At 34.4% G+C, this 27,498-nt stretch overlaps 1 protein-coding gene across 1 annotated transcript; it reads right to left on the bottom strand.

Annotated features, from left to right (window-relative positions):
- On the bottom strand, window positions 1-26,399 carry LOC136821604 (uncharacterized). The gene is made up of 11 exons (XM_067077824.1): window positions 25,575-26,399; window positions 22,414-22,676; window positions 11,223-12,839; window positions 10,493-10,951; window positions 9,232-9,459; window positions 7,955-8,792; window positions 7,505-7,543; window positions 6,854-6,921; window positions 2,939-3,413; window positions 1,600-1,671; window positions 1-86 (listed from the first exon to the last, which is right to left on the bottom strand). Coding segments are annotated over exons 1-10 (4,740 nt in total). The 5' UTR covers window positions 26,327-26,399; the 3' UTR covers window positions 1-86; window positions 1,600-1,670.
- Between the last annotated feature and the right edge of the window lie 1,099 nt (window positions 26,400-27,498).

Here is a 27,498-nt window from a genome sequence, read left to right as displayed (position 1 = left end):
CGTGTGTGCGTGCCCACAAAGAACGTCTGTAGAATGGACATTGTAACGTAACGGAAACATCAACGAACTCATGGAAACTTGGAAATCTATAATTAATAAAAAGGAAAGGAAATAATGTTGTCAAATTGCGGATGATATATAAATGACCGAATGAATGAAGAAGGTATTTGTATGAATCAACAACTTCTCAAGCAATAGAGGTCCAATGATCGCATGGTACCGAGTTTTTAAAAGGTTTTATTTTTACATAAGTGTTCCCGTTTCATATCATGACAGTCAGTTAGTCACACTTTAGCGTCCCACCAAAATGCGTATCAAAGATTAATGCTGCGAAAGCGCTTTATCGTTTACCTGACTCTCAAGCAATGCGCCGCAAAACTTCTAAAGGGATTCATAGAAAAATAATCCGGCGCTTTTAAATGAAATTAACGTTCTCAAAAACTATGAGAAATTGCCTAAAATTTGAGCCAGAGATGAAGTAATTTGAGCCAAGCCAACCTTGAGAACTAATTTGAAGATCAACTTCCCAAGAAAAAGATCTACGGAGGAGACGGAGCCCACCTAGATCCGCGCACTGCCGGATAGGCTATTTCCCGGACATTTTGCCGGACCTCAAACACTGACCCATTTACATGTGCGGAATTGTTTTTACTTTAGTGTATAAACTAGGCCTTAAAAATCGAAACGCTGTCTCGGGAATTGAATGACAAATTTTGGTTGGTTGATTTTGGCTGTTGCACGTTTTATTTTGTTTCCAACTTTCAAGTTTTAATTAATATTGTCTTGCGAACTTGATTCAGGTAACTCTCATCCTTGTTGTTGCAAATACATCTTGTAGATGACTGATGTTGTTTTTTCTGAAAGCTAGATTTCCTAGTGTGACTAACTGACAGTATCTCCCTATTGTTATATTATGCTGATATAAGCAAAAAAATGTTTTTATTTTCCTCTTTTTGACTAATCTTGCTCCACATCCGTGTCAATCCAATGTGAAAAAGCTTGTGAGTTAAAATTCATGAGTAAGCAAACGATATCACTCTTATTTAAAAACAAAACCTTTAGGTGAGAAAATATAGAAAAACCTGACAGAGAAAAATACATCCTAAAGTATCCAAAAAATTTTAAGCCTTCAGATGTTATTCCATCTTTTTGGGCTCCAAGCCTAAAATGTTCTTAACATGTTTTACTTTCACTATTCTTTTGAGCATCTTAGTCAATTTTCCAAAGAAATCACGTAATTTTGGGTTTGAAAAGGGGAAAAAAGCTCTTATCTTGTTCTTAATATTATGGCCCCTGAATCGCCATATTTAAAAATGCATATTACGTCATTTTTATCAAGGATAATTTAAATCACATACTCGCGCAAAAATAATTCCAAATCACGTTATCGCAAGTTAAATTTCCTTTCTATCACGATCACATCGATCACGCTGGTTACTCCGATCACGCAATCATGCAATTTAGAATTTAAAATCTTAAATCACGTAATCACGCCAACCACACCATTACGAAATCCCTTTTTCAAAAGATTTCGAAATTTAGACTGCAGGCCCAATTTTACTTCAACCAGAAACCAAATACATAATCAAATAGACTTACGTGGAAATGTTTGGAACCGATGACGTCATTGGAAACGATGAAACAGACAATGGAAACAATCAATCAAACAATCTGAAAAATAAATCATCGAATGAAAAACAATTGAAACAAATACATGAACACAATATAATAAGAAACGTACTATAAAATCGAAAAAAACGACAACATTTCTTTCTTCACTGAAAAATAAATTCATAACCAGAGAAAAAATTTAATAAACAACCATCTATTTGCAAAAATATGTCTCCAAAATATGTCTGCGCTCCAATGCAATGAAAAATCTTAATCAAAAAATTGAAATTAATTTATCCGTTTCATTCATTTAAACTCCGAAAAGGTAAAATTTATCAAACTGAAAGATTTAAAGGGAACGACGCATGGTATATTTACGAAATGCTGATCTAGCATTGGCACAAACACCCATACGGAGGAGTATTTAGGAGTGCTGGATCATAACAAAAACCAAAAGTGACTTTATTCCAAAAAATATATTCAAAAAAGTGAATACCATTTACTATAATGTTCAACAACAACACAAAAAGACTTACATAAAACTGAAAGAAAAAAAAATGTCTTTTTCTTTTGAATGAAATCGAGTGTTTCTATTTTTAAATGAAGACATTCTACTTTAATCGTAGAAATTTTAGCGAGACTAATTTTAGCGTTTTAGCGAGTTTTCCCTATTTTCGCTAAAATAAATCTCGCTAAAACACGCCGAATCGACAGATCGCTAAAATTTATCCGCGCGAAATTTCTGGTTATATTGCCTTGATACATTTTTATCAATAAGAAGGGTTTCAATGCAAAGAAATGCTAGAAAACGAATTCAGTCGCTAAAATTTATCCACGCGAAATTTTTTGAAATCGTGATTCGCTAAAATAAATCCAAAAAAAATCAAGATTTTTCTGACTCGCTAATATGCGCTAAAATTAGTCTCGCTAAAATTTCTACGATTAAAGTATTGTGAATTTATTCTTAAACGTCTTTGCAATCTTTTTGTTTACATTTTGTCTTCATTCACTTTCGTTTACTGTTGAAAACATAACAAAGTTTTAGCTATACTCTCAAACCACGTATAACTGTCGGTTAAGCCAATCAGCTTTCGGGCTGACATCAGCATGTATTTCAGAGTATACCATGGAAGTACCAGCAACTCCGACCCCTACTATAAGTATAGCGCTATTCCCTTTAAAGTCTACCTAAAATAACATTTCACATCTATTTTAAAAACTTTAAGAAAAAGTTTCAACACTTCTCGCAATAATAGAAAAAAAGATTCCAACCTCCGAAAAATATTTCCACCCTAAAATATTATGAAAAAGTTGATATTTTTCTTACCAAGACGAAAGAAACGATCGAAAGATTTCTTTGGTAACACCATCACATCGACGTTGTTCATCAGGGCGTCGACCATCTTTATCTTTCAATTCTGGATCCGCTCCTTTGGCCAACAACCATCTGATGACGTCATGATTGTTTTCCCATGCTGCCCAATGCAATGGTGTGTCGTCATATTCGTCTCTTCCATTGATCAACTTTTTGATTGTTTGTTGATCAAACATTTCCAAATAACGATCTGTTCCATAACGACAACCAACACAATGAAGAACGTTCCGACCATCATTGTCCACGAGTGAAAAATCTTGAGGATAATCCATCAAGTGAACGAAAACGTCGAAACGATCTCCATAAACAGCCCTCATGAGAAGTGTTGAACCACCAAGACCACGCAACGAGTTGACGATGTTCGGATTTTGTTGGAAAATTTCTCCGAATTTCTTGAATTTCTTTTCGCGCAAAATTTCCCAAACATCTGAAGAAAAAATGAAGAAATTCAAACTTTTCACGCGGTAAAAAAAATGAATCTCAATATCTCAAGAACTAAAAATACTTTGAAGCTGAAATTTAGCAAACAGAACGAGAAAAATATTTCCGAATTGATGGCGAAAAAATTTTGAATTTTGAATGAAAACTTTTTGCTCAGCAAGAAATCATTTTTATTTGTGACGGTAAAAAATTGAAGTTAGAAAAAAATGAAGATCTGGATCTCAAGAAATAAAAAAGATTCAAAGTTGAAAAATTGAAAACGGGATTGGAAATTTATTTCCAAATTGATGGACTAATTTTTTTTTTGGTTTTGATGTTTGGTTTTCCAGAGAGAAATTAATCTTTTCATTGAAGAAAACGAAACTCGATCGCATTCTGTGAAAAAATAAACCCCATAAAAAATTTCTCAGAATGTGAAAAAGTCGAAAAAGTTTTCGAAATAGAATTTTTTGTCAAAAGTGAAATTTTGAGCGAACTTAATTTACAAACAGCGAAAATGAAAAAGGAAAGTACACACTATTACAACTATAGAAAGTACAACTATTTGAGATGCTATCCAAAAAGACTAAAATTGCCTTACTTTCAAAAAGAATCAGGAAATTGCGATAGAAAAAAGAAGCGCTAATATGTAACGTGTTTCTCAAATCGTCGTCTAAAGCCCGACTAGCTTTATATTTAAGAAATCTTAGCTTGAATAAATTTTCAATTTAATTTTTCACTACCCTTAAACTAAATTCATACAACACTAAAGGTTCAGAAAATTAAATAGGTTAAAGGATTTTCCGATCAAATTCATTCATTCAAAAATTCATTCACTTTTCCACAAAACCACCAAACCCCACCACCATCACATATAAAAAGCAAATGAAACAAACGCACGAAACTTTCATTTTATAGCAGGAGAAGAAAAAATCGTTCCCTTGAGGATGAAATTGACATTTCTTTTATTATGATTTCATTGATTGTGTCTTTTCCCTGGCATGTCATAAAAGGGTTTTTTACAGTACAGAAACTTATAGTTATTTTTGCAATTTGGAGCTAGGCAAAATATGTGATAAAATTCTGCACTCAAGGTGTGGCGTTTTTTTTTGAAGTTTATCGAAACTTAATTTTGAACTAGATTTCAAATGGCAAAGTTGAAAATATGTTTAAAATTTGTTTTTCATAGTTATACATTTTTCTACCCACAGTAAACAAAGATCACTTTCTGACATTGAAATTTTCAGGAGTGTCCTGAATTGGACTCGGGGGGGGGGGGGATACGTAGGCAAGGGATTCTTTTTCACATCCTCGAAATGCTCTCAAAGGGGTACAAAAACACACCCCTGCCTCACAGCCCCGGTGAAACTTTTTCTTACAGCGGGGATAAAAACTTCGATAGAAATCTCAATGAGGATAAAAATTCTATTATCCCAAGGTTAAAAAATCCAGTGGGATGGTTTTGGAGTGCAATATCTAAACAACGAACTTCGAATGACGATGAAATCAAAGTCAATTTCTCAGTGGGGCTGAAATTCTAGGGTATTTTTCGCACCGAGTACGAAATATTTGCCAAATTTTCCAGTGGGGCTGTGACACAGGGATGCAGAAACCATTAAAAAACCTCTGCAGGGGTAAAAAATTTACGAAAATCGAAATTTTCTCTCTCCATCAAAGGCTCGTCGTCCTATCGTTTCTCGGTTTTAGTCCATTTAGTTAGTTAAGTCCCGAAAAGGGTCGGATGGTCGAAAGTCAGGTGACGTATACCTCCAGGTTTAACACCTATTCAATTCTGTGATTCACGGGGAGGATTCTATGTAGACTGGCACGCCAGTTGGGCTGGAACGGTATCACGCGGAAAAAGTGAGCGTAGGATGTAGGTAAGCGTAGGAAGAAATTTTGTCAGCGCCAAGGGCTGGTTAATCAGCAGCCTTTCCCCAACTTTTGCTCGCTCTCCTACGCAGCTCCTATTCTAGCAAACGCCCGCCCCCTTTATGTTTCCGCCCTCTGACATGATTAATTAACAGACTAGTTTGCTAGTCCAGAGGTTCTAGGAAGCCTTTCAATCAGATTTCTTCAATCAAACTTATTCTCGGACTTATCCTCAATCGAACTTCTCGAACTACTCACAAATTTTTGAAAATTTCCAAAAGTTCAAGTAAAGGAATTACTCCAACTTTACATGTTTGAGTAAGCTTGATTAGCTTGATTCTCAAACTGTTCCAGTTGGGGTCTGGCTCATTTTGGGAGAACGCCAATTTTATCTCTCTCTAAGGGTCGATAGAATAAATTATAAAATTCGAATCAATCTTTTGATAAAGTATAGTGGAGTTTTTTCAAAATGAAAAATTCAAAAAAGATAGGGGTCCTGTGAGTGTAGGGCGCAAACTTTCGCTTTCGCTTTTTGATAAACTGGATGGCGATGATAAGTGACCTGTTGTTATATTTTTTTGTCTTGATTGAGCATGCAACAAATACAATAAATGCATACCATTAGATTTTTTGGAGAAAACGCCTCTCCTGAAATATGGCAGCTTTCAAGTTTCACTTTGATTTCTCGTCAGTTGAAAAATACGGACGATATTTTGGCTAATTATTCCAGTGAGAAGGGTTCCCAGTGGGTCTTCGATAAGGGGGTGTTTTCAAAGTTTGAGCAAACTTTTCGAAAGACTGACGATTTTTTGCTTTAAGAGATATTAAAAACTTCAAGAAAATAGACTGTAAAAGTTGCTTCCCTAAGCACTATAAGGTCCGATTCAGGCAGTCTTATAAACAAATGGCCTCGCCAAGGTATAAAGGCACAAAAGATTTTCAGGGACGCTCCGTTGGTCAGGGTACCGTCTCTACCTCTTGGAGTCCCATTCAGTCCCTTTTTCAGCGTTAATAGTCCCATACAGGGTCGAATTTGAGACTCAGATCCGATTCTGGGTCCCTTTAAGACAGTAAAGCTAAAATGGAAATACAACCGCTTCGAATCAATTGCAAAAATCGAGAAAAGAGAATGAAAAGCATAACAACAGTGTGTCTCTGTATGCTAGGGGCGGGGCTTTTTACGTTCAAAGGGCGTAAGACGGGTGTCAGCAATTGGGTGTCAGGCAAATTTAACTTTTACCTAAAGCCTTCCTTTAATCCCTAGTAGGGCTCCTTTTTTAAGACCCGCGTAGGGTCTATTTTTCGAACCACAGCGGTACATCCCTCCCCGGAAGTCTTGGCATTAATTGCTTATAGTTTTTCATCTATTTAGGTTTAAAAATGTGATTACAAATAAACAATAGATACCAATATACGAAAGAAGAAGAATATTGATAGACTTGATATTACTGGCAATAAAAAAACTCTTGTTTATGTTTTCGCAATCAAAGATTATATACCGAGCCTAACCTGTGATAGGGGAACTGTAGGTAAGATCATAGGTATCAGTACCTCAAGAGGGGAATTTGAACTTACCATCAAAACTGAGCGTGGCTCCATCATTCAAGGTCACACTTCTCATGATTTTGCCGTCCCATTTGTTGCTGTTTCGAAAAAAAGTATTTACATAAGTATTAATTAAAATATTTACTGAGAAATCAACTCATGAAAATTCACATTGAATCGATAAGGTTTGGTATAAAATTTTAGATGCTTACTTAATTAGACTTACATGTTTTTTTATAAGACCACTATAGACTGATTCGGCGAAATCCAGTTAGGCACTATCTTCAAACAAATCTCAAGCAAGCTGCATGTTCCTAACTGATATAATTTTTACACGCAATAAAAACAAACACAAAAAAACATGTGCAGGTCCAAATGGGAATACTAAAAGCCTTGGAGCTAAGCAAGGTGTTATCAAATCATCCTGTACATATTCTTTCTAATGGCTGACCATGGGTAAAAAAAAAATTCAAATCACGTTATCACAATTTAAATTTCCCTTCTATCACGATCACTTTCATTACGTTAGTTCTTCCGATCACGCTATTACGCAATTTAAAATCTTTTATCACGAAATCACGAACTTGAAAAACGCCAATCACGTCATCATGAAAACCGCTGGGGGCCTCTTGAAACGATCTTCAATCCTTCCAAATTTAGAAATTCCAATAATGTACTTACAGTGTCAGTGAGCTTTGATTTCCGTTAGAAATGAGTTTCCTTAATAAAAAGAATTGGAAAATGAATATTGCAAGAATGCTATAAAAATATGCTTAAGACTTGGTGGTATTAGTAACATACTATTATATCTGAATATAATATCGTGAAAATTTGAAGTAATTTGGATTAAAAGTTATGAGTATTTAAAGAAGCTGGGATGTTTAGGATTTTAGCCAGGTTTTATGACAAAACAATGAAAGCTTAAAACTTGACAAGTCGGATATTTTGATTTAAGATTTGGTAGACATTATAAGATTTTGCAAAAAGTCAGAAAGTTTTATGTAAAGATTTCTTGGCGTAAACGATGCCAAAGTGGCGCAAACCCTGGTAAAACAGGGGTTTAAACCGTTCCGTTCAAAGTGTGTGATACGGTTGGTATTAATACAACAGTATCTAAAAGCTTTTACTAACCTGTTGCTCTCCTGTAGTTGTTCATTATCCTGCGTAAGTTTTTTAATTTCATCAAACCGCTTGCGATCTTCATCAGTAAGTGCTAAAGTTTCAAGATGCTCGATTTCACCGTCATTTCCTTGCAGTTCAACAGATGTCGTAGTTTCGTTAACTTTTGTTACTTTTACTATCGTCTTGTGGATTAGTTTTTGCTTGTCAAATTTTTGAAATGCGTTTTGTATTGTTGTTGGTGGAGATTGTTTGTTCATTTTAGGGAGTACCAGTATATCCAAGTCAGTAATGGTGCGAGTTATCATCTCCACTAAAAGGTTTGGCCCAATAATATCTTCTTCATCAACTATAATTATTGAATGCGAAACTTCTAAACCACGAAGAGTTCGATAGTCTGAGATTAAAACATTATCGGTATTTTCCAAGTTTTTGACAAGATCAATTTTTAACTTTTGAAGAGGAACGTCGATGTCTAAATATGGTGCGAATACAACTGGTTTTCTGGTCTTGCTTTTCAGTAAGGCAGCTTCAGTCATTCTGACCTCTTGAATGTTGTTGCATATTAAAGCAACGCCTTCTTCGTTGCGTGATTCTAAACATTGGTGTAAGATAAGGGAAAGCGTAGTAATTGCATCCACTGAATCAAAAGTGAAATTTTCATCGAGGTAAAAAAGTCTTGGTAAAATTTCACTCGGAAAATCATGACCACAATCCGCATCAACGAACTTCACTGACGTATTGAGTGTTTTCACTACTTCGTATGACCCATCATCGCCAGTTGACTTTAAGATTTTCTCTGGATCATGGAGGTAGGTTAAAGTCGAAGATTTCGGTTCTTCAAAACCAACTAAAATGAAATGATGAGATATTAAGTTGCTTGTACCAGAAAACCATAGCTTTTTCCTTGACACCGTCATTAATCAAAAGATCTTGTGTTGCGAGGCTTGATAGTAAGATACATTAAACTTCAGTGGCAGGTCTTTAACGTTTGTTTTGAATCCCTTTTTAGAAAATAGGCCTATCCTTGTTAAATACACGTTGTTACAAGTAAATTCTTAGGTCAAAAAAATCTAAATACTTAGGGATCTGACCATTTTCAAAGCAAAAAAAACACTGCAAACCGCCATTAAAACAGAAAAAATCCGTTATCTCAAGATTGAAAAGGAGTTGGAAGATTGTTGACCCCTAACTTTATCGGAAATTTTATGGAGAACAGGTTGGGAGGGTCTAATAACCTCCATTAACCTCCATTAACTTCCATTTTTTTAAAGAAATTAATTTGGAACCTGGATTTAGGTTTTTTGAAGGTTCTTGCGGTTTGTCATCAATCAATTGAATGTGTGTTGAATCTTTTACCGTCACCACATTTCCAGGGAACATACCACGTTTTCCGTTTACTTCTCCTTCCAACCAGCTATCATTTTCCTTGCCAACATTAGAAACAATATCGCCGACTTTTAAGTTCAATTCATCGCTCATATTTGCAGTATAATCAGAAACCACTTCGAACGTAACTAAGAAATAAGATTGAATAATTTATATTAGGTCAGTTAACTTCTCAAATCAGTCTTATTGAGGGCTTTGACCATAGTGAATTTTTCATTTTTGGCACGTATGAAATATGAGTTTCTGCCAGTGATGTACCCACAAAACTTTGGCATGTTATACATTTTCTGTTTGAATCATGAAAATAGTGGTTTTTGGCAAATTGTTCATCTCAATTCTTCATAAAAATAGACATAACTTTTGATACACCAATTTAGAGAATTTTTCCAAAAATAGTTCAAATCTTTGTGGACATTTAAAAAAATCACTTAATCAACGTCTATCCAAAGTTCATAATGTCATTTTTGTATTTGAATTCTTAATTACTCCATGAATTTATTATGGGGTTATAGCGACTCTGGATAAAGATCAGATGAAACGGTGGAGAGCGAAGTATTGTCTTTCTATTGTTTCAGAAAACAATCAATGTACAGGCTTTGTCCGCAAAGGACAACTGTCATGGCTGCTGGAAGGACTTTGATTTTGAAAAATGATTAATACTCTTTTTTCTAACAAGTTCTCATTCAGCTAGTGTAAAAGTACCCTTTATTTGTGAAGGAACGTAAGTTTTACTTTCAAATCCAAAAACGATTTTTTCAACTATGGTCAGAGCCTTTAAGAGGCCTTCCACTTGGTCGACCCTCACATTACTTATTTACGCGGAAACGTTTACTTATTCACGTATTCACTCTTTCTTTACCAACCTAAGGTTTTTTTAACAATTTAATGACCCTATCTTCACGTGCTCCGACCTTTAAAGATCCCTTCATAGAGAAACACTTTGGTTGGAAATGCAGAGGCTGTCCTTGGCGTACCTTCCACAAGTGCATAAAATTCATGTATACGAACTCAAGTGACCGCCCGGCTTCTCTAAAGATAAGATCTACTTCCTTAATGACCCTATTGCCAATACTTACTATGTTTACGGTAGAATTGCTAGTTTTTCTCTTCAAATATTTTCAAACCTATATCATTGATTTAAAAAAAAAAAATTTTTCTTACCTTGATTTAGGCTTTCTAAAGATTCTTGTGATTGGTCAACAATAAATTCGACGTAGTTAGATGGAAACAGTCCTTCTTGATCATATTGCCTTCCTTTCCACCACCCACCATCATTTTCTTCGACCACTTCTACAATGTCACCGACACTCAACGCAAGCTCATCTTCTTCGACCGGTTTGTAGTCGTATAGAACACGCACTATTTTCTTTTTCAGTTGCTTAGATTTATTTTTGTTCACATTGAAAGGCGCTCCTTCCGAGTTTGCGCTTGATTGAAAGTTCGTTGGTTCCTTTGGTGCTACTTCTACAAAGTTTTCAGGAAAAAGGCCACGTTTGCCATTTACCTCACCTTCCATCCAGCCATCGAATTGTTTTCGAATGCCAGTAATGATATCACCAGCTTTAATGTTTAGTTCATCACTCTTCTCTGCTTCATAATCAAAAATCACTTTTGCGATATCTAAGAAATTAAATTGAAATACATACGTTTCAGTACTTAAATGTTAAAATGATCTTGCTGAAATCAGACCATTGAGTAGACAACAAAGAAAAAAATAAGTGTTTTCCTTGTGTATAACCTTCCTCGATTGAGGGACGTTTTTAGTAAATTCATGGGAATTCATTCATCAAAATGTCGGCCGGCACATACCGCAGCTTGCAATTAAATTCCAAAGCAAGATATTCTATATTTATGGTATAACGAGTTCAAAGGAATATGAAGGATAAATCACCTTTGTCATTGTCTTCTTCTTCTTTCTTCTTCATCTCCAATGGAATCGAATACGACGTGCTTTCAATCTCTTTTTCAAGGATCTCCTTCAAATCATGAAGAGTTCTTGACATCCTCATAGTCTTCGTTAACTTTAGCAATGTCATGCCGGTGCTTTCAATGTCTATCTCTGACGATTTCTCTGTTCGATCTCTTTGGACGATCTCTCTTTTCTTTTCAACGCTCTGTAAGCTGAAAACCACTGTATTGTCCTTAAAGTCTGCATTCAGACGTCGAGAAAGCTCTTTAGAGTATTCAGAGACGAACATCTCACAAGGTATCTCGTCAACGAAAAAGTGAACCTTTTTCTCTGGGTGTTTATTCTTAATATGTAACAGTACATCTCCAATATTTCTTTTTGGGGTCGATGAAAGGTTGAAAACGTCAGACACTGGAAACTCAGCACCAGCAAGGGCATAGGTAAGTGACATCGCCTTCAAGTTAAGGCAATGGTCATCAGGAACCTTTTCTTCCTTGGATATTAACTTGAAGCTCTCTCTTATTTTTCCGTCCAGCGCACTGAACGGATCATAAGAGAGAAAAAAAATCAAGTTTTTTGGGTCTTCCTCTTTCAATATGGATCGGATCATTTCTATTAAAAGCACTGTTTTTCCACTGCCAAAACAAGCTTTAATTAACTTATGCTTTGCAGGGTTTGTTATACACTCAATTTGTTCTCCGTTTAAAAGAATAGTCTTAACTTGGACTGTATCATTCTCACAGACGCGTGGAAGAAATTGAGTTGTTTGCGCCATCACAGTCATTAAGGTGCCACACAACGTGTGAAATAAATCAATATTTGATCGAAAGTCTTTCGAACGGATTGTATTGAAGTCAGATCTTATGGTTTTGAAAAGATCATCAATCCATTGTTCGAAGTTATATTCCTGGAATTCTTGTTTGGTGATAAACAATGTTTCACTTTCTTTCGGAATGTCCAAGTGCATCAAATGTTCTAGATCTTTCATATCTTTATCAGGGAAAACAAGTGTTCCTGTAATACTCAGATATTCTGAGCAAAACAATTCAAAACTTGCGAAATAGATTGTTTTTAAAATGTTATTGAGAGCTTTAAGACTTTCTTTCAGTTTCGATGTATCATCAATTACAACGAAAACGCAAACACAGCTTTTTTCAGGGTGAACCAGTAATACAGAGTTTTTGTAATAATCTTTGTTGACGAGATCAATGATTTTATCAAACTGTTGAGAACCTACACCTAAGAGGTTAAGGTGATCTTCTGGGTTATACCCGGATAAGATGAGATGATTTCCATGGCGCTGCGAGAGTACCCCGTTTAGCAACTCGATAAAGAGAGATGTGCTAGTCTTTTGTAGATAATACGTTGGTGGGAAAGTCTTAACTGATCGATGGTCAATGTAATATTTTGTTGCCCTTTCGTAAAAACCTTCAATAGACTTTGCAACAGAAGGCCCTGTGGTAATCGCTTTGCATTTATCGGTTGGTTTGACTCCTTTATCAAGTTCAAATCGGTGAACATTGTTCTCCATTCCATCGTTATGTGCAAACAAAAGTGTTCGCCCTTCTTTTCCAATTTGACATCGAGAAAACACACCATCTGTAAAAAGATGAATATTTTATTTTGAATGAGGATGATACATTGAGATGTACAGTTGAAGCTCTGACATCTGAATATATTTGGATATAGGGGATGCTAATCGTGTACAAAATTCCTATCCAAGATTTACCCAAGCTTCGGGATAACCTGTTTCAATTTTCTTAATTCAATTCAATTCAATTCAAATTCAATACTTATTTATTCGCCTGCATATCATAATATCATTAAAGATTTACATATTTAAGTTTGTATAAATTAGGGGAGGGGATGCAGGCCAGGAGTCCATCCAATAGACGTTTCCGTCTAATCATATGGAATGGCTACCTGGACGCAGATTTTTTTTTCTGTGGGGTTGATATAACTATTAGAGTAACAATATTTCAATATTCCAAATAACAAAGTAAAAAAACGCAACGTAACTATCGACAAAAAAAATATAGTTATTTAAGTAATCTTTTGTTTTAATAAATCAAATTGGAGTATTTTTATATCTATATGGACTTTCATTTTTCTGGTATGCAAGAGGTCAATTTTGAAGGAGTTCGGTTATCTTTTTTTTGATCATATATCTAGATAATGGTTGTAGATCGATTTTAGTATGTTATATTAGCTGGTTCCAGTTTAAAAGAGATTGATACTTAATCGATTTCAATCCATAGTTTATTGTTTTGGCTTTTGGGCGCTCCAGAAGTTTCAGTTCGTTATTTCTAGTAAGATAATCATGAGACAGAGTTTTGAAGTTTAAAATGTTCGTAACAGCTTCAGGAGAAAGATTAGTGAGAGTTTGATGTACGAGTCGGATATTGAACTTTGTTACAGTATGTGGCAAAGTTGGAATATCCAGGTTAATGAAAGTTTTGAGTGAGACTTTGCCCCCATACGATTATTGCGTATGACAAATGTGAGTGAAAAATAGCATAGTATAAAGTTTTAAGAATGGTCTGTGGAACAAAGTGACGCAGTTTGGATAAAATGCCATTTGACCTTCTAAGTTTTGCGGATAAATGATCAAAATGGAAATTCCACGCTAGACATTCATCGAGAAAAAGACCAAGATATTTGACACATTTCAAAAATTTCAAGACATGCCCATCAAGAGTGAGATTCATTGTATATGGTACAGGTTTATTTTTACTTCTAAACAGGATAACCTCACTTTTTGTAGTATTAAGAGAGATTTTGTTGGCACGAAACCAAGAGGAGAGTCTGATTAAGTCAGAATTCACTTTCGTCTCAAGTGAATTTAGATTCGAATCGGAAGAGAGAAGACAGGTGTCGTCAGCAAAGAGGTTTGTTTTGCTATTCAGAATGGCTTTAGGAATGTCATTTATATATGTTAGAAAAAGTAGAGGCCCTAGGACAGAGCCCTGGAGGACTCCGTGTCTGATAGATCGTTTTGAGGAATCATGCCCAGAAATTGAAACATATTGTTTCCTCTCAGTCAGGTAAGATCGAAACCAGAGTTTCGCAACGCCACGTATGCCATAGTGATGAAGTTTTGATAGAAGAATTTCATGATCTACTGTATCGAAAGCTTTTTGAAGATCAATGAATACCCCGCAAGAATACAACCCTTTGTCAATATTTGACCGAATTTTTTCTGTTAGATTTATTAATGCGTGAGAAGTAGAGTGTTTATTACGAAATCCAAATTGTTTTTTGAAGATGCTGTTATTAATGTTAAGAAAATTTACAACTCTGAATTTAATTAATTTTTCAAAAACTTTATCAATATTAGAGAGGAGCGAAATTGGTCTAAAGTTGTTAGGATCGTATGGGGAACCTTTAACATGGTTTAGAAATCCAATAGTTGCATTAGCCTCTAACCATTCAAATTTCAATTGAAATTTAATTAAATTTAAAGATCTCTCTATAAAACATACTAATCAAGTTTCTAAAATTCGAAAACACAGACGGGGATAAATCTCGGACGGCAATTTTACACACGATACGCAACCCCAGTATTAAAACATGTGAGCAGCCTCCGAATTTTATCGAATGAGACTCTTTTCTCTTCTGGTAAAAGTTGAAAATGTAAAACGTCGGTTTTGAATGAAATCCTGACTTAATGCCGCAAAAAAATGTGAAGTAAACGAAATCAATTTCAATTTGACATTCTTTATGGTTCATTATAACAGCCACAAGTATTCACAATGGGCCACAATGTCATCCCATAGATTGAAATTTTCCATACCCGCTCCCCCAAACTAAACTCTTTTTCCCATTCCCATCAAAGATAAAAATCCTAATTGATAAATTTCCGAGCACGTATGAATTCTCAAAGGGTTGTTTTGAAACTAATGAGAATATGAAAAGGGTTAGAATTTTAAGCTTTGATATTGCTATTCCGAAGTCTTCAAAATGTTTAGATCCCCAATTTAGATAGTCTTATAAAAAAACTAACTAATCAGTGTATTACAGAAATAGTAAAAAATTCAATTCAGCTGCTATCTAGCCTAGGAACTCAGCATTCATAAAGACCTATGAGAAGCCTAAATGAAAATCAATACACTATTTTTTGTAAGAGCCAGTAAAATTTTGTGATGCTCGGCTCCTCTTATTTTTCTGGCACTTCAAGTTCTTATGAAATTGTTCTTATAAAAGAAAAAGAGTCCACCTGTTTTCAGAAAATTTCAGAAACAAAAAACTGTCATTAACTAGGCTACTCTTTGATGTTGTACATGGATTTAATGAAGAAAGCTTTTTACGCATTTTCGACCGCCGGAGGCGGTTTTTTTCATAGTGGTACGCTAATCTCGTTTTGCCTTGGCTCATTACTTTGTCTGCCATTTACTTTCGGTTTTTTTAACTAGATTACCCAGGTGTTTCTCTTTTTTTTCCCTGAATGACTTTTATTCGGAATTGAATAATCGAGACATGAAAAATGACTATATTGTAATCTGTTTTCAATGAATAATCTAAAATGTACTGGAGATGACATGTAGGCATTAATAATGTGCGCGCGTTTTTTCACGAGCGTGATGCGTGATTAGGGACCTTAAGCAACTAGGACGGCGACTTGAGGGAGTACGTGGAGAAAATATTAAAATCTAATGGTAAATTTTATTCGATTTTACTAGCTAGTTTAATAGCACGTGAATGGACTTTAACAAAAGCAAACTTTGGTGAAAAATAATCTTTTATCTCCCGAGTGATTTAAATGATTAATTATTATTGTACTCTTTCATTACCGCCTTCGTCTTAGAGAGAACGTCGAAACATGTTTTTGAAGTCGCCTTGTAATTTTGAAACGTCCAGTAATTACCCAATTAAATCTAAGTATTCTCATGAGAAAAGTATATGAAAAGAATGAAATCTTTTTGTGATTCAAATGTTGATCCCAAAAGGGATTTGTTATTGTTGGATGCTACAGTTCTCACTACAACCGCCGTCCTAGTTGCTTAAGGTCCCTATTGCGTGATAGAAGGCGGTCGTTTCAGTGTGGTTTAGATCCACACTGTGACCTAGTTTATTAAGATTATGAAGTCATTGAAGACTTAGTTATGGCTAGTTTAGTTTAGTCATTGAAGCCTTGGTATGTCAAAAAGGTTTTTTGAATTGTCCTTTAACTTCACCATCTTGTTAGTATTTTTGAGAAATTTCCTGAGAAATGGACATTTTTATCCATAAAGCCATAAAATGTTCTTAAATTGTTCTTAATAATTTGTGTAGTTACTAAAGCGTTAAGCGTCTGCACAAAACAAGGCGGAACGAGGGAAAACGAGGGAAACGACTGGCAGATTATCAAGAAACGACTAAGAAACGAAGAAGAAAAACTAGGAAACGATCGGGAAACAAAGAAAATATTTCGCATTCAATAATGTACTTGAATTAAATAACACCACCTATGTAATAAACTTTAGCTGTGATCGGCATTCCTAGCATTTTATTAACTTTCAAATATCGTACTAATTATGGTAATGTTGCTTCAATGGAATCGAAATAATAAACATATCTTGATGTTGTGACTTTATATCGCTGACTCTTTTTGAAAGCGTCTTTATTTTTGAGTTATGTGAATAAAAATGTCAACTTTGAACTTAATCCAAGATTTTGGATTGTCGACATGGTTACTTTTCACGGAATAGAATTGCTATTCGTCGTCACAAGTAGGAATATGATTTTGGCCTAGGATCTTCAAGGTTTGAGAATAACTGATTTTAAACCCATTTTTAAGTCTTTAAGTGTTAAAGTAATCATATTGAGAACATTTAAATCCCGTTAAAATTAAGAACAGCCAAGCCTCGTCCAAAATGTACAGGTTCTTATAAAAAGGTATAAAGGAGACCATCTTCGACATCAAACCAACGCATCATCATCGAATTGGGTTCGAACATGAAAATAGGCCGAGGAAAAAGCGTCCAATAAAGGCGACCTTGCAAAGTGAAGAAGAAAAAGAAAGAATCATGAGCAACCTAAAAGCATCACTGATGATTTCACCATCAATGAAAGAAGAAAAATCAAAGAGATGTGCGAAAAAGCTAAGAAATGGAACTCCGAAAGTGATGGTGATTTCATTTGGCTAGTGAGAGGAAGTCCCAGAACAGATAACCTTCGCTTGACAAGCGAAGTAATAGCGACGATTAGCTGCCAACAAAACATTAGTTTTTTTTTAATTGTAAAGTAGTGTTGACTTTTATTAGCCTTTGTTGCTACCTTTTCGTCAACATGAAAAAAAACTATTACATACATACATTTCTTTTTAAAAAGTTACTTCATGCGATGTCTTTTATGGCCAGCACCGCGAATAATAAAATCAATTCAGTTCGTGAAAATCTAATTTAATAAAGCAAATGACCTTGATTAAAAAAACACTGCCGATCAAAAATCAGTGTATAGAAAAACTAATTACTACGTTCAGTGGTCGATTTTTTCTCCGATTATGCGAGCCTTTTTCCCTGTTACAGCCTCTAATGCGACACTTAAAAAGGTAAAACCCATGTTTTGTTGGCCAAAATAGGTAATAATGCTACAGTAATGCAACGCAGAAACTTACACAGTACTTTCGAAAGTGAATTTTAGTGTTTTTTTGAAATTATTTAAACTCTATTCTTTTCCGAATTTCTTAAGGACTTTTAATGTTGAAACCTTTGATTAATGAAAAAGAAGCTAGCCAAATTCTACTATGAGCATTTATCTTGAACCCGACGATGACTAATAGCACTCTTTATTAAGAATGTTGTTTATTGACCAATTTCCTGGTCGTTTCCTCTTGTTTCCCTTCGTTTCCCAGTAGTTTCCGCCAGTTTCTGCTCGTTTCTCATTGTTTTCTGGACGTTTCACATTTTAGTAAGTACATAATAATATCGATGCCAATCTCACATATAGTTTGTTATTAAACTCCGGTTAAGGAGTTTCTTAAAATCAGTGTTTTTCATATGTAATTGTGCGTAAATCCGATCAATCACCATATTCGTGTTCGATTTCCCGACTTTTCCGGTTTGATTTCACGATTTGGTTTACATTTGCGCTCGCACTTACAGTATATGGCCCCCAAAACGGAGACGGCCCCAAAACGGAGGTTTTTATTAAAATGAAGATTCTGACTTGTAAATTTATCAGAATTAAACGATCATTTTTTATTTTGAAAGAATGATGGTTATACTTAAAAATGAGCATGTTTTGGCTGGTTTGAGACTGATTCAAAATAACATATTTGCGTCTAAAGGAAATATTTTAACACCAAAATTAGATAAAAATTGCATATAACTCACTCTAGCTCCTTGGATATTGAAAATAAGTTATGAAAACGGGGTATAGGAAACTTTCTACACCTAATGCCGTTCAGAAAATGCAAATACATTTGTGACTTTAGAGGCTGGGTAAAAGACATAGCATCTTGAAGGTCAACCAGTATTTTGGAGCCCTAGAATCAGCATTGACAAACCGAAAATTCTAAATATGAGAAAAGAAAAAATCTTGGAATTCTATTCCTATCACCTGAGTTAATAGTTGATAAAAAAAGTTAACATTATATATAAAAATTTTTCGCTGAATCAGCAAAAATGGCAAATTCTGTCATTTTTTTGCAAAATATAGGAGAAAAATATCTTTAAAGCTTACTATTTTCAGTTTCAGTTAAGCTTTTTTTCTAAAATTTTCACAGCTTATTCCATACATGAATGGAACTATTTTCAAAAGAGATTTGTTTTCAAAAACTTGATTAAGACGTTGTTAAATCAAAATTGTCATTTTGAAAATTTCTAAATTTTCAGTTTGGACTTTGCAATATCGAAAATCTTGAAATATTTCATAAAAATCATAAATTTTACATCTATCGGGTCGTAAATTTAAGGGAAAACGCAAATATGTTCATAGTTTTTCCTCCTATTACCACTGGGCTTAGTAATTTGATTTTAACTACACCTCCGTTTTGGGGGCCCCAAACCTGCATTTTGACAACCAGGGGTATACTGTAAAAATTTTATTTATGCCCAAAACCCTCTAAATCATATTTCAAAACTATGGTCAAAATTTTGTATTCATATCTTAAAGATATCTCGAGAAATCGCTAAAATTTCAAACCTCCGTTTTGGGGGCTATTAGAAAAAAGCTACATATCTTTTAGCGATTGAAAAATATTGTTGAAATTGAAAATTTTGAAAAAGAACTTCCAGGAAATAAAGTAGAGATATTAAAGGTTTTCATACAGCAAAAATTTTTGTAAAATCTCTTTTCCTCTAGATTTGAGAGAAATTTCAAATTTGATCGCCGTTTTGGGGGCTACATACTGTACTAGGATATACTGTTTTAAATTTTATGTTAGACATATTAAGAAAGGCTGACCTATGACAATTACCGGAGTTTGCAACCGTCATTACGGCTGTTTTATTAGTTATGAGATAGTGACCAAAGTTATGATAAATTTTAATGTCTTCCATTTGTTCAGCCCAGGTTTTTGCAAACATAGAATCATTTCCCTTAAGGGCTCTGACCATAGTGAATTTTGATATTTGTCATGTACAAAATATAATCTTCTGCCTGATGTAGCTAACAAAACTTTGACATGTTATACATTCTCTGTTAGGCCAACTATCCTTGAGTCTGAAAATTTATGAATGGCAAAGAAAATATTTGATGAAGAAGAAAATGAAGACTTTCGCGACGAAGAGTATTTCAACTTTGAAAAGCTTAGTTTGGTCGAAGAAGAAATATTTTGAAAAAACTTTTGTGGTAGATTGTGTATCCTTTACCGAACTAAAAACTTAATTTCGGAAAATTTTTCTAAAAGCTTATTCGTCTCAAAATCTTGAAAAAGTGGTTTTTGACCTATTTTTCATTCCAATTGTTCATAGATAAACAGCTATTAACTTTAATGCATCAATTTAGAAAATTTTTCGGAAAGGTTTATAGCAGTTCAATTCTTTGCAGATAGTTTGAAAAAATTTCGAAACAAAAAGGTTAATTACCCATTAAAACTCAGCAATTTTCATAAAAGAGGGTGATGCAACATTTTATTAACGTTATTTTAAAGTTCATAACGTCATTTCTGTAATTAAATTCTTAATTACTTTGATGGGATTTGATCAAAAAGCAATTAATAAATGCAATTCTTTGTTAAAAGTGCAAAGGAACCTGAAACATAACTTTTATGCTCAAATACCAAAATTAAGGGTGCTTTTTCACTACGCTAGATGGATAAGTGGTTCTCATCAACGGTCCTTTTCATAAATTTCTAAGGGTTGTAACAAATATACAATGAAGATTCGTGCTTAACATCAGATTTTGATTGCTTCATATCAGCATTCCAGATTTAACGTCGAAAATTGGTCATTAAACCTTTTGTCCTCCAAGAGAGGGCTAGACCTCTCTTGGCTTAATGACCAATTAAGCGAAAAAGGCAGCATAAATAAATTGGTTGCCATAAAAGTAGCAGAATGTGCAGCGGGATTCTTTTGTTAAAAATTGGTCATATGGGAAAAGTGTTTTTTTTCCGAAAGAGTTGAAGAGCAAACTTTCATCTGTATTGATTTGATACAAAAGACGAGGAATCTTGTCACAGAAAAAGTTCATTAGAAGGCTGTAATTCTAAATCCCTTTAATGCGAGTTGATGATTTTTAATAAAATTTTCTTCAAATTCAAAGGGTTGTAAACTATTTTGGGAGTCAGTAATGCTTTCCTATCAATTTTCTTTGTTACAGCATAGTATAAGAAAGCCGCGGCTGGAATGATAACATCTGAATTTCTGTTATTCTATCTCTGTCGTATTTGATGACTATTTGTTGATCAAGAAATCAGTAATGTAGCATCTTTAATGGTAGATTTTATTGGTTTGTCATTAATACTTACTTCTCAGTGCGTTTTAGACATTAATGATATGGTCTTGATAATACACTTGCATTATAAAATCATTGTAACGGAAAAATCAACACTAAGAAATTGAAACAAGCACAAAAATGGCTGGGCTGAAAGAACTCAAAAATTAATAAGGTGCCTCGAAATGCCTTCGCAATATTTCAGTGAATTTTTTTTAGAAATCAATGAAAAAGTACATCAAGAGAACACTGTGAAAATTTTAAGCCAGCGCCTTTAAGATTTATCATTTAAACTGACAGGAAAGTTGTCATCTTGAATATAGTTGTTATAATTTCAATTTTAGCGAAAAACTATGTTTCCACAAAATACCCCTGAAATATGTCCAAAATTAGTTCAAGTGTTCTATTGGGTACAGATTCAAAGATATCTAGCAACGAAAAAACTTTTTGTGAAGGAAAATAAGAGAAAAATTTCAAAAACTATCTACCAATAACAAACTGATCATCTTGATGTTCTTATAAAGCTCGGAGACAGAGATGGAACAGCAATTAACTGAAAAGACAATGCGGTACATATTCCAGCCGCGGCTTTCTTATACTATGGTTACAGCTAATCGATTTTCGCCAGACAGTCTTAGTGAAAAACCACCCTAATTTTTTGACTATGGTCAGAGCCCTTAATTCCAAGCCAGGGAAGAAATTCTTTCGAGTCACTTCAGACAGGAAATACAAAAGAAATAGGCTGCTGACATTCATTAACGGAATCGTACACGATGGCCTTTTTCATAATATTATTGCATTCTCACAGGAATTTGTTCTTTTACCACACCTTCCTTCAAAAAGACAAAATAAGTATCAAAAAATTCTACACATTTTCCTTCAAGAATACACAATCGACAGTTTTCTTTTAATTGTCTGCATTATTACGTCATTTCCTCCATAATTTTTCAAAAATCTAAAATAGTGGGTTTCAGCTGAACTAATATCTTACTAACCTATAACCACTTTTATCCATGACAACTACTATTTTCGATGTGCACGACCCATAAACCTCAAAGATTTCGGTTACATGCATGATACCGGTTTTTATGATGGTTTTTTTTTTAATCTATAGTTTTGTAGAGCTCTGCGATTCGGACGAACTTGAAGAACGATGTTAAGAAACTCCAAAATTTGGCATCGAGTAGGGCAAATTGAAAGGTGGTTATGGGCAATATTTTGATCAAATTATTTTTGTCTTTACTGTCTCAAGTGATTCAAAGAATTTCATAAGTCTCTGTAATGGAATGGAAGAGGATGTTAAAAAACATTGACTTACCTTTGAGATGTATTATCTCTTTGATTTCCTGCATGCACTTTTCATTATCCATGTATTGAATGAAAAATTCATATTCGTAAGGAGACTCCAACTCCAAGTGAACATGCAACCAAATATATCTTTTGGCTTGTTCTGTGACATGTCTGAAGATTTCTTGAAAAGTCCTTTTCTTCCCTTTCCTCCAACATTGGATAGTGAATATAGTATGAATGTTATCAGCGTTTATTTTGAAGAGAACATCGCTGTGTGTCATCTTCTGCACCCTGTTTAAAATGACAAAAATATATATCTATTTGTTTCAATCCTTCAAAAAAAGTCTCAGTCATCAGATTCCGGGGTATCGGTTCTAGCCTTGCCGACGGACGGAGGTGTGCCACTGTAGTTCGAAAAATGGACCCTACGTGGGACTAGTTTTTTTGAAAAAAATGACCCGGAATGGGACTGAAATCCCAAGAATTTTCTCAAAACTTTCCATGTTTTATTGCCAGGTACAAAAAATTCGAATATTGTACTAGAAATAGGGCTTTTTTCACTAGAATCTTCTGAGTGTGTGAAATTACTTGGTATAACTATTGATACTGGTCTTACTTTTTATTCTCATGTACAGGATATATGTAGTAAGGCCTCACAGAAAACTAAAACAATGTTTAGATTTAGATCTTTTTTAAATCAAGATCAAGCAGATTTTCTTTTCAATAGTTTTATATTATCTGCTTTCAAATATTGCCCATTTGTTTGGATGTTTTGCAGTAAATTGGCTCACAATCTTTTGTGCGATACTCATTTTAGGGCCCTGAAAGTTAAACTAAATCTTTTAAACCTGAATTATGATGCACTTTTAAAAAAGGACAACAGTGAGTCAATACATACTCAAACCCTTCAAATAATGCTAGTGGAAGTTTACAAAAGCAATAACATCGGCAATAAACTAGGCCAGAATCAATTTGAAATCATCGAAGTCAAAAACACTGATAATGAGGTTGAGGACCAGAACGAAAATTTTCGGAAAGGTCCTAAACTTAGGAGAGGCGCTCAAATTAAACTTTCACAACCAAAGAACTCAGTTTGCTTGAACTCTTTTAATTTTCGAGCAGGGCAAGCATGGAATAGATTGCCCGCAGAACTTAAAAATATGGACTCAGTGGAGAGTTTCAAAAATAAAATATGCAAAACAAAAATCTATTGCTCTTGCAAACTTTGTTCAATATTTTAATGATTTTATCAATTTTAATATTATTCTCTGGCTAGGGAATATTCGATTGTCAAGTTGGTTTTAATTAGTTTTGTACTATATTTTTTTACACCAACGTTAAAAAAAAGAAATTTTCCAAATCTCCCCCAAAAAGATACCATGTGATGATTTATTTTTCTATTTTGGTGTTTTTGTGACCCTATCAGGGACTCATGGAGTTGAAAAAAAGTACCCTGACCAGTGGCACATCCCCGTACCCAATTTTGCCCAAGTACCCCAAGGTATCAGAAAGCGAGATTTTATTGGTAGCCGTTAATCCATATCCAGATCGGTGATTTATTTTCTCAATATTTTTTTACGTTTAGATGACTAGTGCCAAAGGGAATGAAAATCGATATTTCTAGATTCAAAGAATATAAAAAGTAATTATTGACGAAGCCAAATTTATACTCAAGTCCTCTGAGGATTCTAAATTGAGGGGGATTTGTAAGGGTTCGAAATACTGTTTCCCGTCAAAATTTTTGCTGAATCCCGGAATATCGAAAATCGAGAAAAAATAATAATACAATCTATCAAAGAATAATGCTATATAACATCACCATCTGATTTTAAAATACCGTTTTCCCCTCTCTTATTCGTCGTTATACCGTACTAATAGCTATGGCTAGCGGTCATTAAAGTGCCACCGCAGCAAAACAAACACATATTCGCTTTCAAAAAGAATGCTCTATAGAATGCAATTTTTGACTTTTCATCTGATCTAAGACAAAAGTCAGTCTTCGAATGCTAACAAATGTGTCAAGGGAGTGATTTACAGCTATAGTTTCAAAAGTAAAGCCCATTTTGTTTTGGCGTCTACTTAGAGTGACATCCGTGCCTGGCCTTACACGCCTCTCAGGCAAATTAAGGCCTGTCCAGATTTTTCAAACTTACGTTAATTTTTTATCACCGTTTTTTCACCCAAAAAAAGATATAAGGCAAAAACCAAAAAATGCTGACGTCAGCAAAACTTGTTTTTTGAATAACTCCAGTTTGGCTTATGAAAAAAACATGAAATTTAAAGTTGCACACCATTAAAAGGATCATTTTGAATTTTTTTCTTTTTGAAATTTTGCTGACGTCAGCACTTTATTGCAAAATTTCGTATTTTGCTGATTTCTGCTGACGTCAGCAAAATTTGCGAAAATAAATTATGCAAAAATGTTCCTATTATTGATATGCAACCTTTGTCCAAATTTCATGTTTATACCATAAGCCAAACTGGAGTTATTCAAAAAACAAGTTTTGTTGACGTCAGCATTTTTTGGTTTTTGTCTATTATCTTTTTTTGGGTGAAAAAATTAATTATGGCACAGCTATTCCAGTAATCTAAACTCCAATAGGCTTCTTTCGATGTATGCAGTGATATGCTATGACAAGTGGAATCGGTGATAAAAAATTAAGATAAATTTGGACGTGCCTTAATTTGCCTGAGTTTTTTACAAGAACAATTAAAAAATACATATAATGCTGAAATTTAGCCAAAGCCTAAGAATTAATAACAGTCTTTACTGAGAGGTACATATTTCCATTTTAATAAATATGACAAGAACATTTAAGTGTGAAAAACTCGAAAAATTCAGAGCAGTCCAGCCAGAGCCATAACTTATTGGTTTTCTTAACCTACTATTGGTTGTATAAAAAAGGGAATTTCCCAAAATAGGGAATTTCCTAGATTCATTAATTCGATAGGGTTAAGAAAAGGACAAACTTGATACCGGGCTACCATTTAACCGGTTAACCATTTAACCGGTATAACAATAGTGACAAACAATTTCGCAAAATTATCCTTAGGCGTGAAACTTTGAATGATATCCTTGGTCGCTTTAGGCTCCATTCGATGGCAAATAGGGTCAATCCCGTCACACCGTAAAAGTACAAATCCTCCCTAAATTACTTAGTCAGCCGAAAGAAGAACGAAATTACTTACGAAATTATTTTTTCTTCTTCGCGATAATCTTCCTCTTCTGCTCTTTGATTTTGGAGTTCTTTAACTTTTTTATCAACTTCTTTCATCACTGTTAATAACATATCTTTGTTTTGCTTGCTCATTTCATCTTGTACAGTTTTCTTTAAGTCTTCAACCAAGTCTGTCATATGATCTTTTCCATCCTTAATATCAACAACGACTTTGTCATGCAGCAAACTATCAAAATCTGGCAAACAGTTGTAATTGATTCCAACCAAAGCTGCTCTTATTTCTGCCCAAATTCCTTTAAAGAAGTTCTGATCTTTAAATTCTTTTAAAGCACCGTGAAGAATTTTATTTCGAAGTTGTCGTAAAGCAATGATAAATGCTGCAACGGAAAAATCGCCTTGTTTCGGTTCTTTGATTCTCCAACCACCTTTGGGCGGTGTAATATTCACAAAGTTGATGATGACAAAGACGATCAAGGTAATGTCAAATGAGAGTGAAGAGGTTTTTCCGTTGGCTGGAAGCAAAAGGTCAAATTGATCTTTCTTCAAAGCTCCACTTTTTTTCAGTCCGTTCAATTTCTTTCTATATTTATCGAAGAATTGATATAACTGCTGCTCGTTGCGGGGAAGACCCTGATATAAAGGGTCGTTCGTGTCGTTGTGCATGACACGGAGAAGTCCATTCTTGCCGTGAATGTTGAGAGCCAAAATGCACTTTGCCCATTCTTTGTTGTTGGTTATTGTTTTGGAAAAATCGCTACCCATCTTTATGATACAATGAATGAAAACATAAAGCGTTCACTGATGGATTTTTGATCCAATATTTTTTTATTAATCTATTAAAAATGAAGCAAAATATATTTAAGATCTGTGGATTGAGCGGTACGATATCTATGGCCTGATCTATGCACCGTTATAAATTGGGACAACTGTGATTCTCGCACGAGATAAGGCGTGTCTAAATATTTTAGAATAACAAACTCCTCTTTCAAGGGTGATAGTACCCACTCTCATTAAGAAATCTAACATATTTTGATCTCATTAGATCTTTAAGTCAATCAGACAAATTGCATGAATACCAATAGATAGCAGATGATTTCTTAGTATGAAAAAATCCAATGGAAAATCCAACCTGCAAACTTGGGACACTCTCCAAGGATGGAAATTTTGCATTTTCCATGGCTTGGAATTTTCAAAAATCCAGGTTGAAAAAAGCCAAGATCCAAAAAGTGATTACAGAGATGTGGAAAAAGAGATCTTAAACAAGGTTTTTATTTTTCTGAACAGTCACTCTCTAGCCTAGGCTCTATGGCTCCCGGTCAATCTCTCGTTATTGTTCGCACAGATACGTGGTTGATCTTAGATCACTCGCACAGCTCAGTAAGGCACCATTTGAAACTATGAAACAAGCACCCTACTGTGGGAACTCACTGCGATTGACCGCAGCCGCTCCGAAGGGACGACTCACCTGACGGAAACTTACAGCTTGAGTTCAGATTATAGCCTAATATCTAGGTTACGACATCACGACAGTTCTGTGCGAAAAATCACTTGTGGTTTTCTCAAAGGACATGCGCAGAAAATGGTACAAAAACATAATTCCCACATGAATTTTTAACGTTTTCCAGACTGTTTGGAGAAACACAATTTCCGACCTAAAAAGTCTAGTTTTCCAAGGGGGAGTCTAAATTTTACTAAAATGTAATTTCCATATGAATTTTTAACGTTTTCCAGACTGTTTGGAGAAACACAATTTCCGACCCAAAAAGTCTAGTTTTTCAATCAGAAGTCTTAATCTTAAAAAAAATCTTATTTCCAACATCCATTTTTGACGCTTTTTTCAATTCCCAAACTGTTTGGAGAAATTAAAATGTAACCCAAAAATATTGAATTTACAACCTTGGAAATCGAAAAAATTTTCCTTTGCTTGTTGTTAT

Source organism: Clytia hemisphaerica, unplaced genomic scaffold (genome assembly GCF_902728285.1).
Source record: "Clytia hemisphaerica strain Z4C2 unplaced genomic scaffold, Clytia hemisphaerica genome assembly, whole genome shotgun sequence".
Taxonomy (NCBI): Eukaryota; Metazoa; Cnidaria; class Hydrozoa; order Leptothecata; family Clytiidae; genus Clytia; species Clytia hemisphaerica.
The sequence above is the reverse complement of the archived record's forward strand: the minus strand, read 5'-3'. Positions and strand labels throughout refer to the sequence as shown.

Bases quoted from the DNA above. Each gene is read 5' to 3' on its own strand.
- LOC136821604 (XM_067077824.1), bottom strand. From the start codon at position 26,326: ATGGGTAGCGATTTTTCCAAAACAATAACCAACAACAAAGAATGGGCA. The intron at 7,544-7,954 runs GTTAGTAAAAGC...CTTTTTATTAAG, and splicing joins CAACTACAGGAGAGCAACAG to GAAACTCATTTCTAACGGAA. The intron at 6,922-7,504 runs GTAAGTACATTA...TTTTCGAAACAG, and splicing joins AATCAAAGCTCACTGACACT to CAACAAATGGGACGGCAAAA.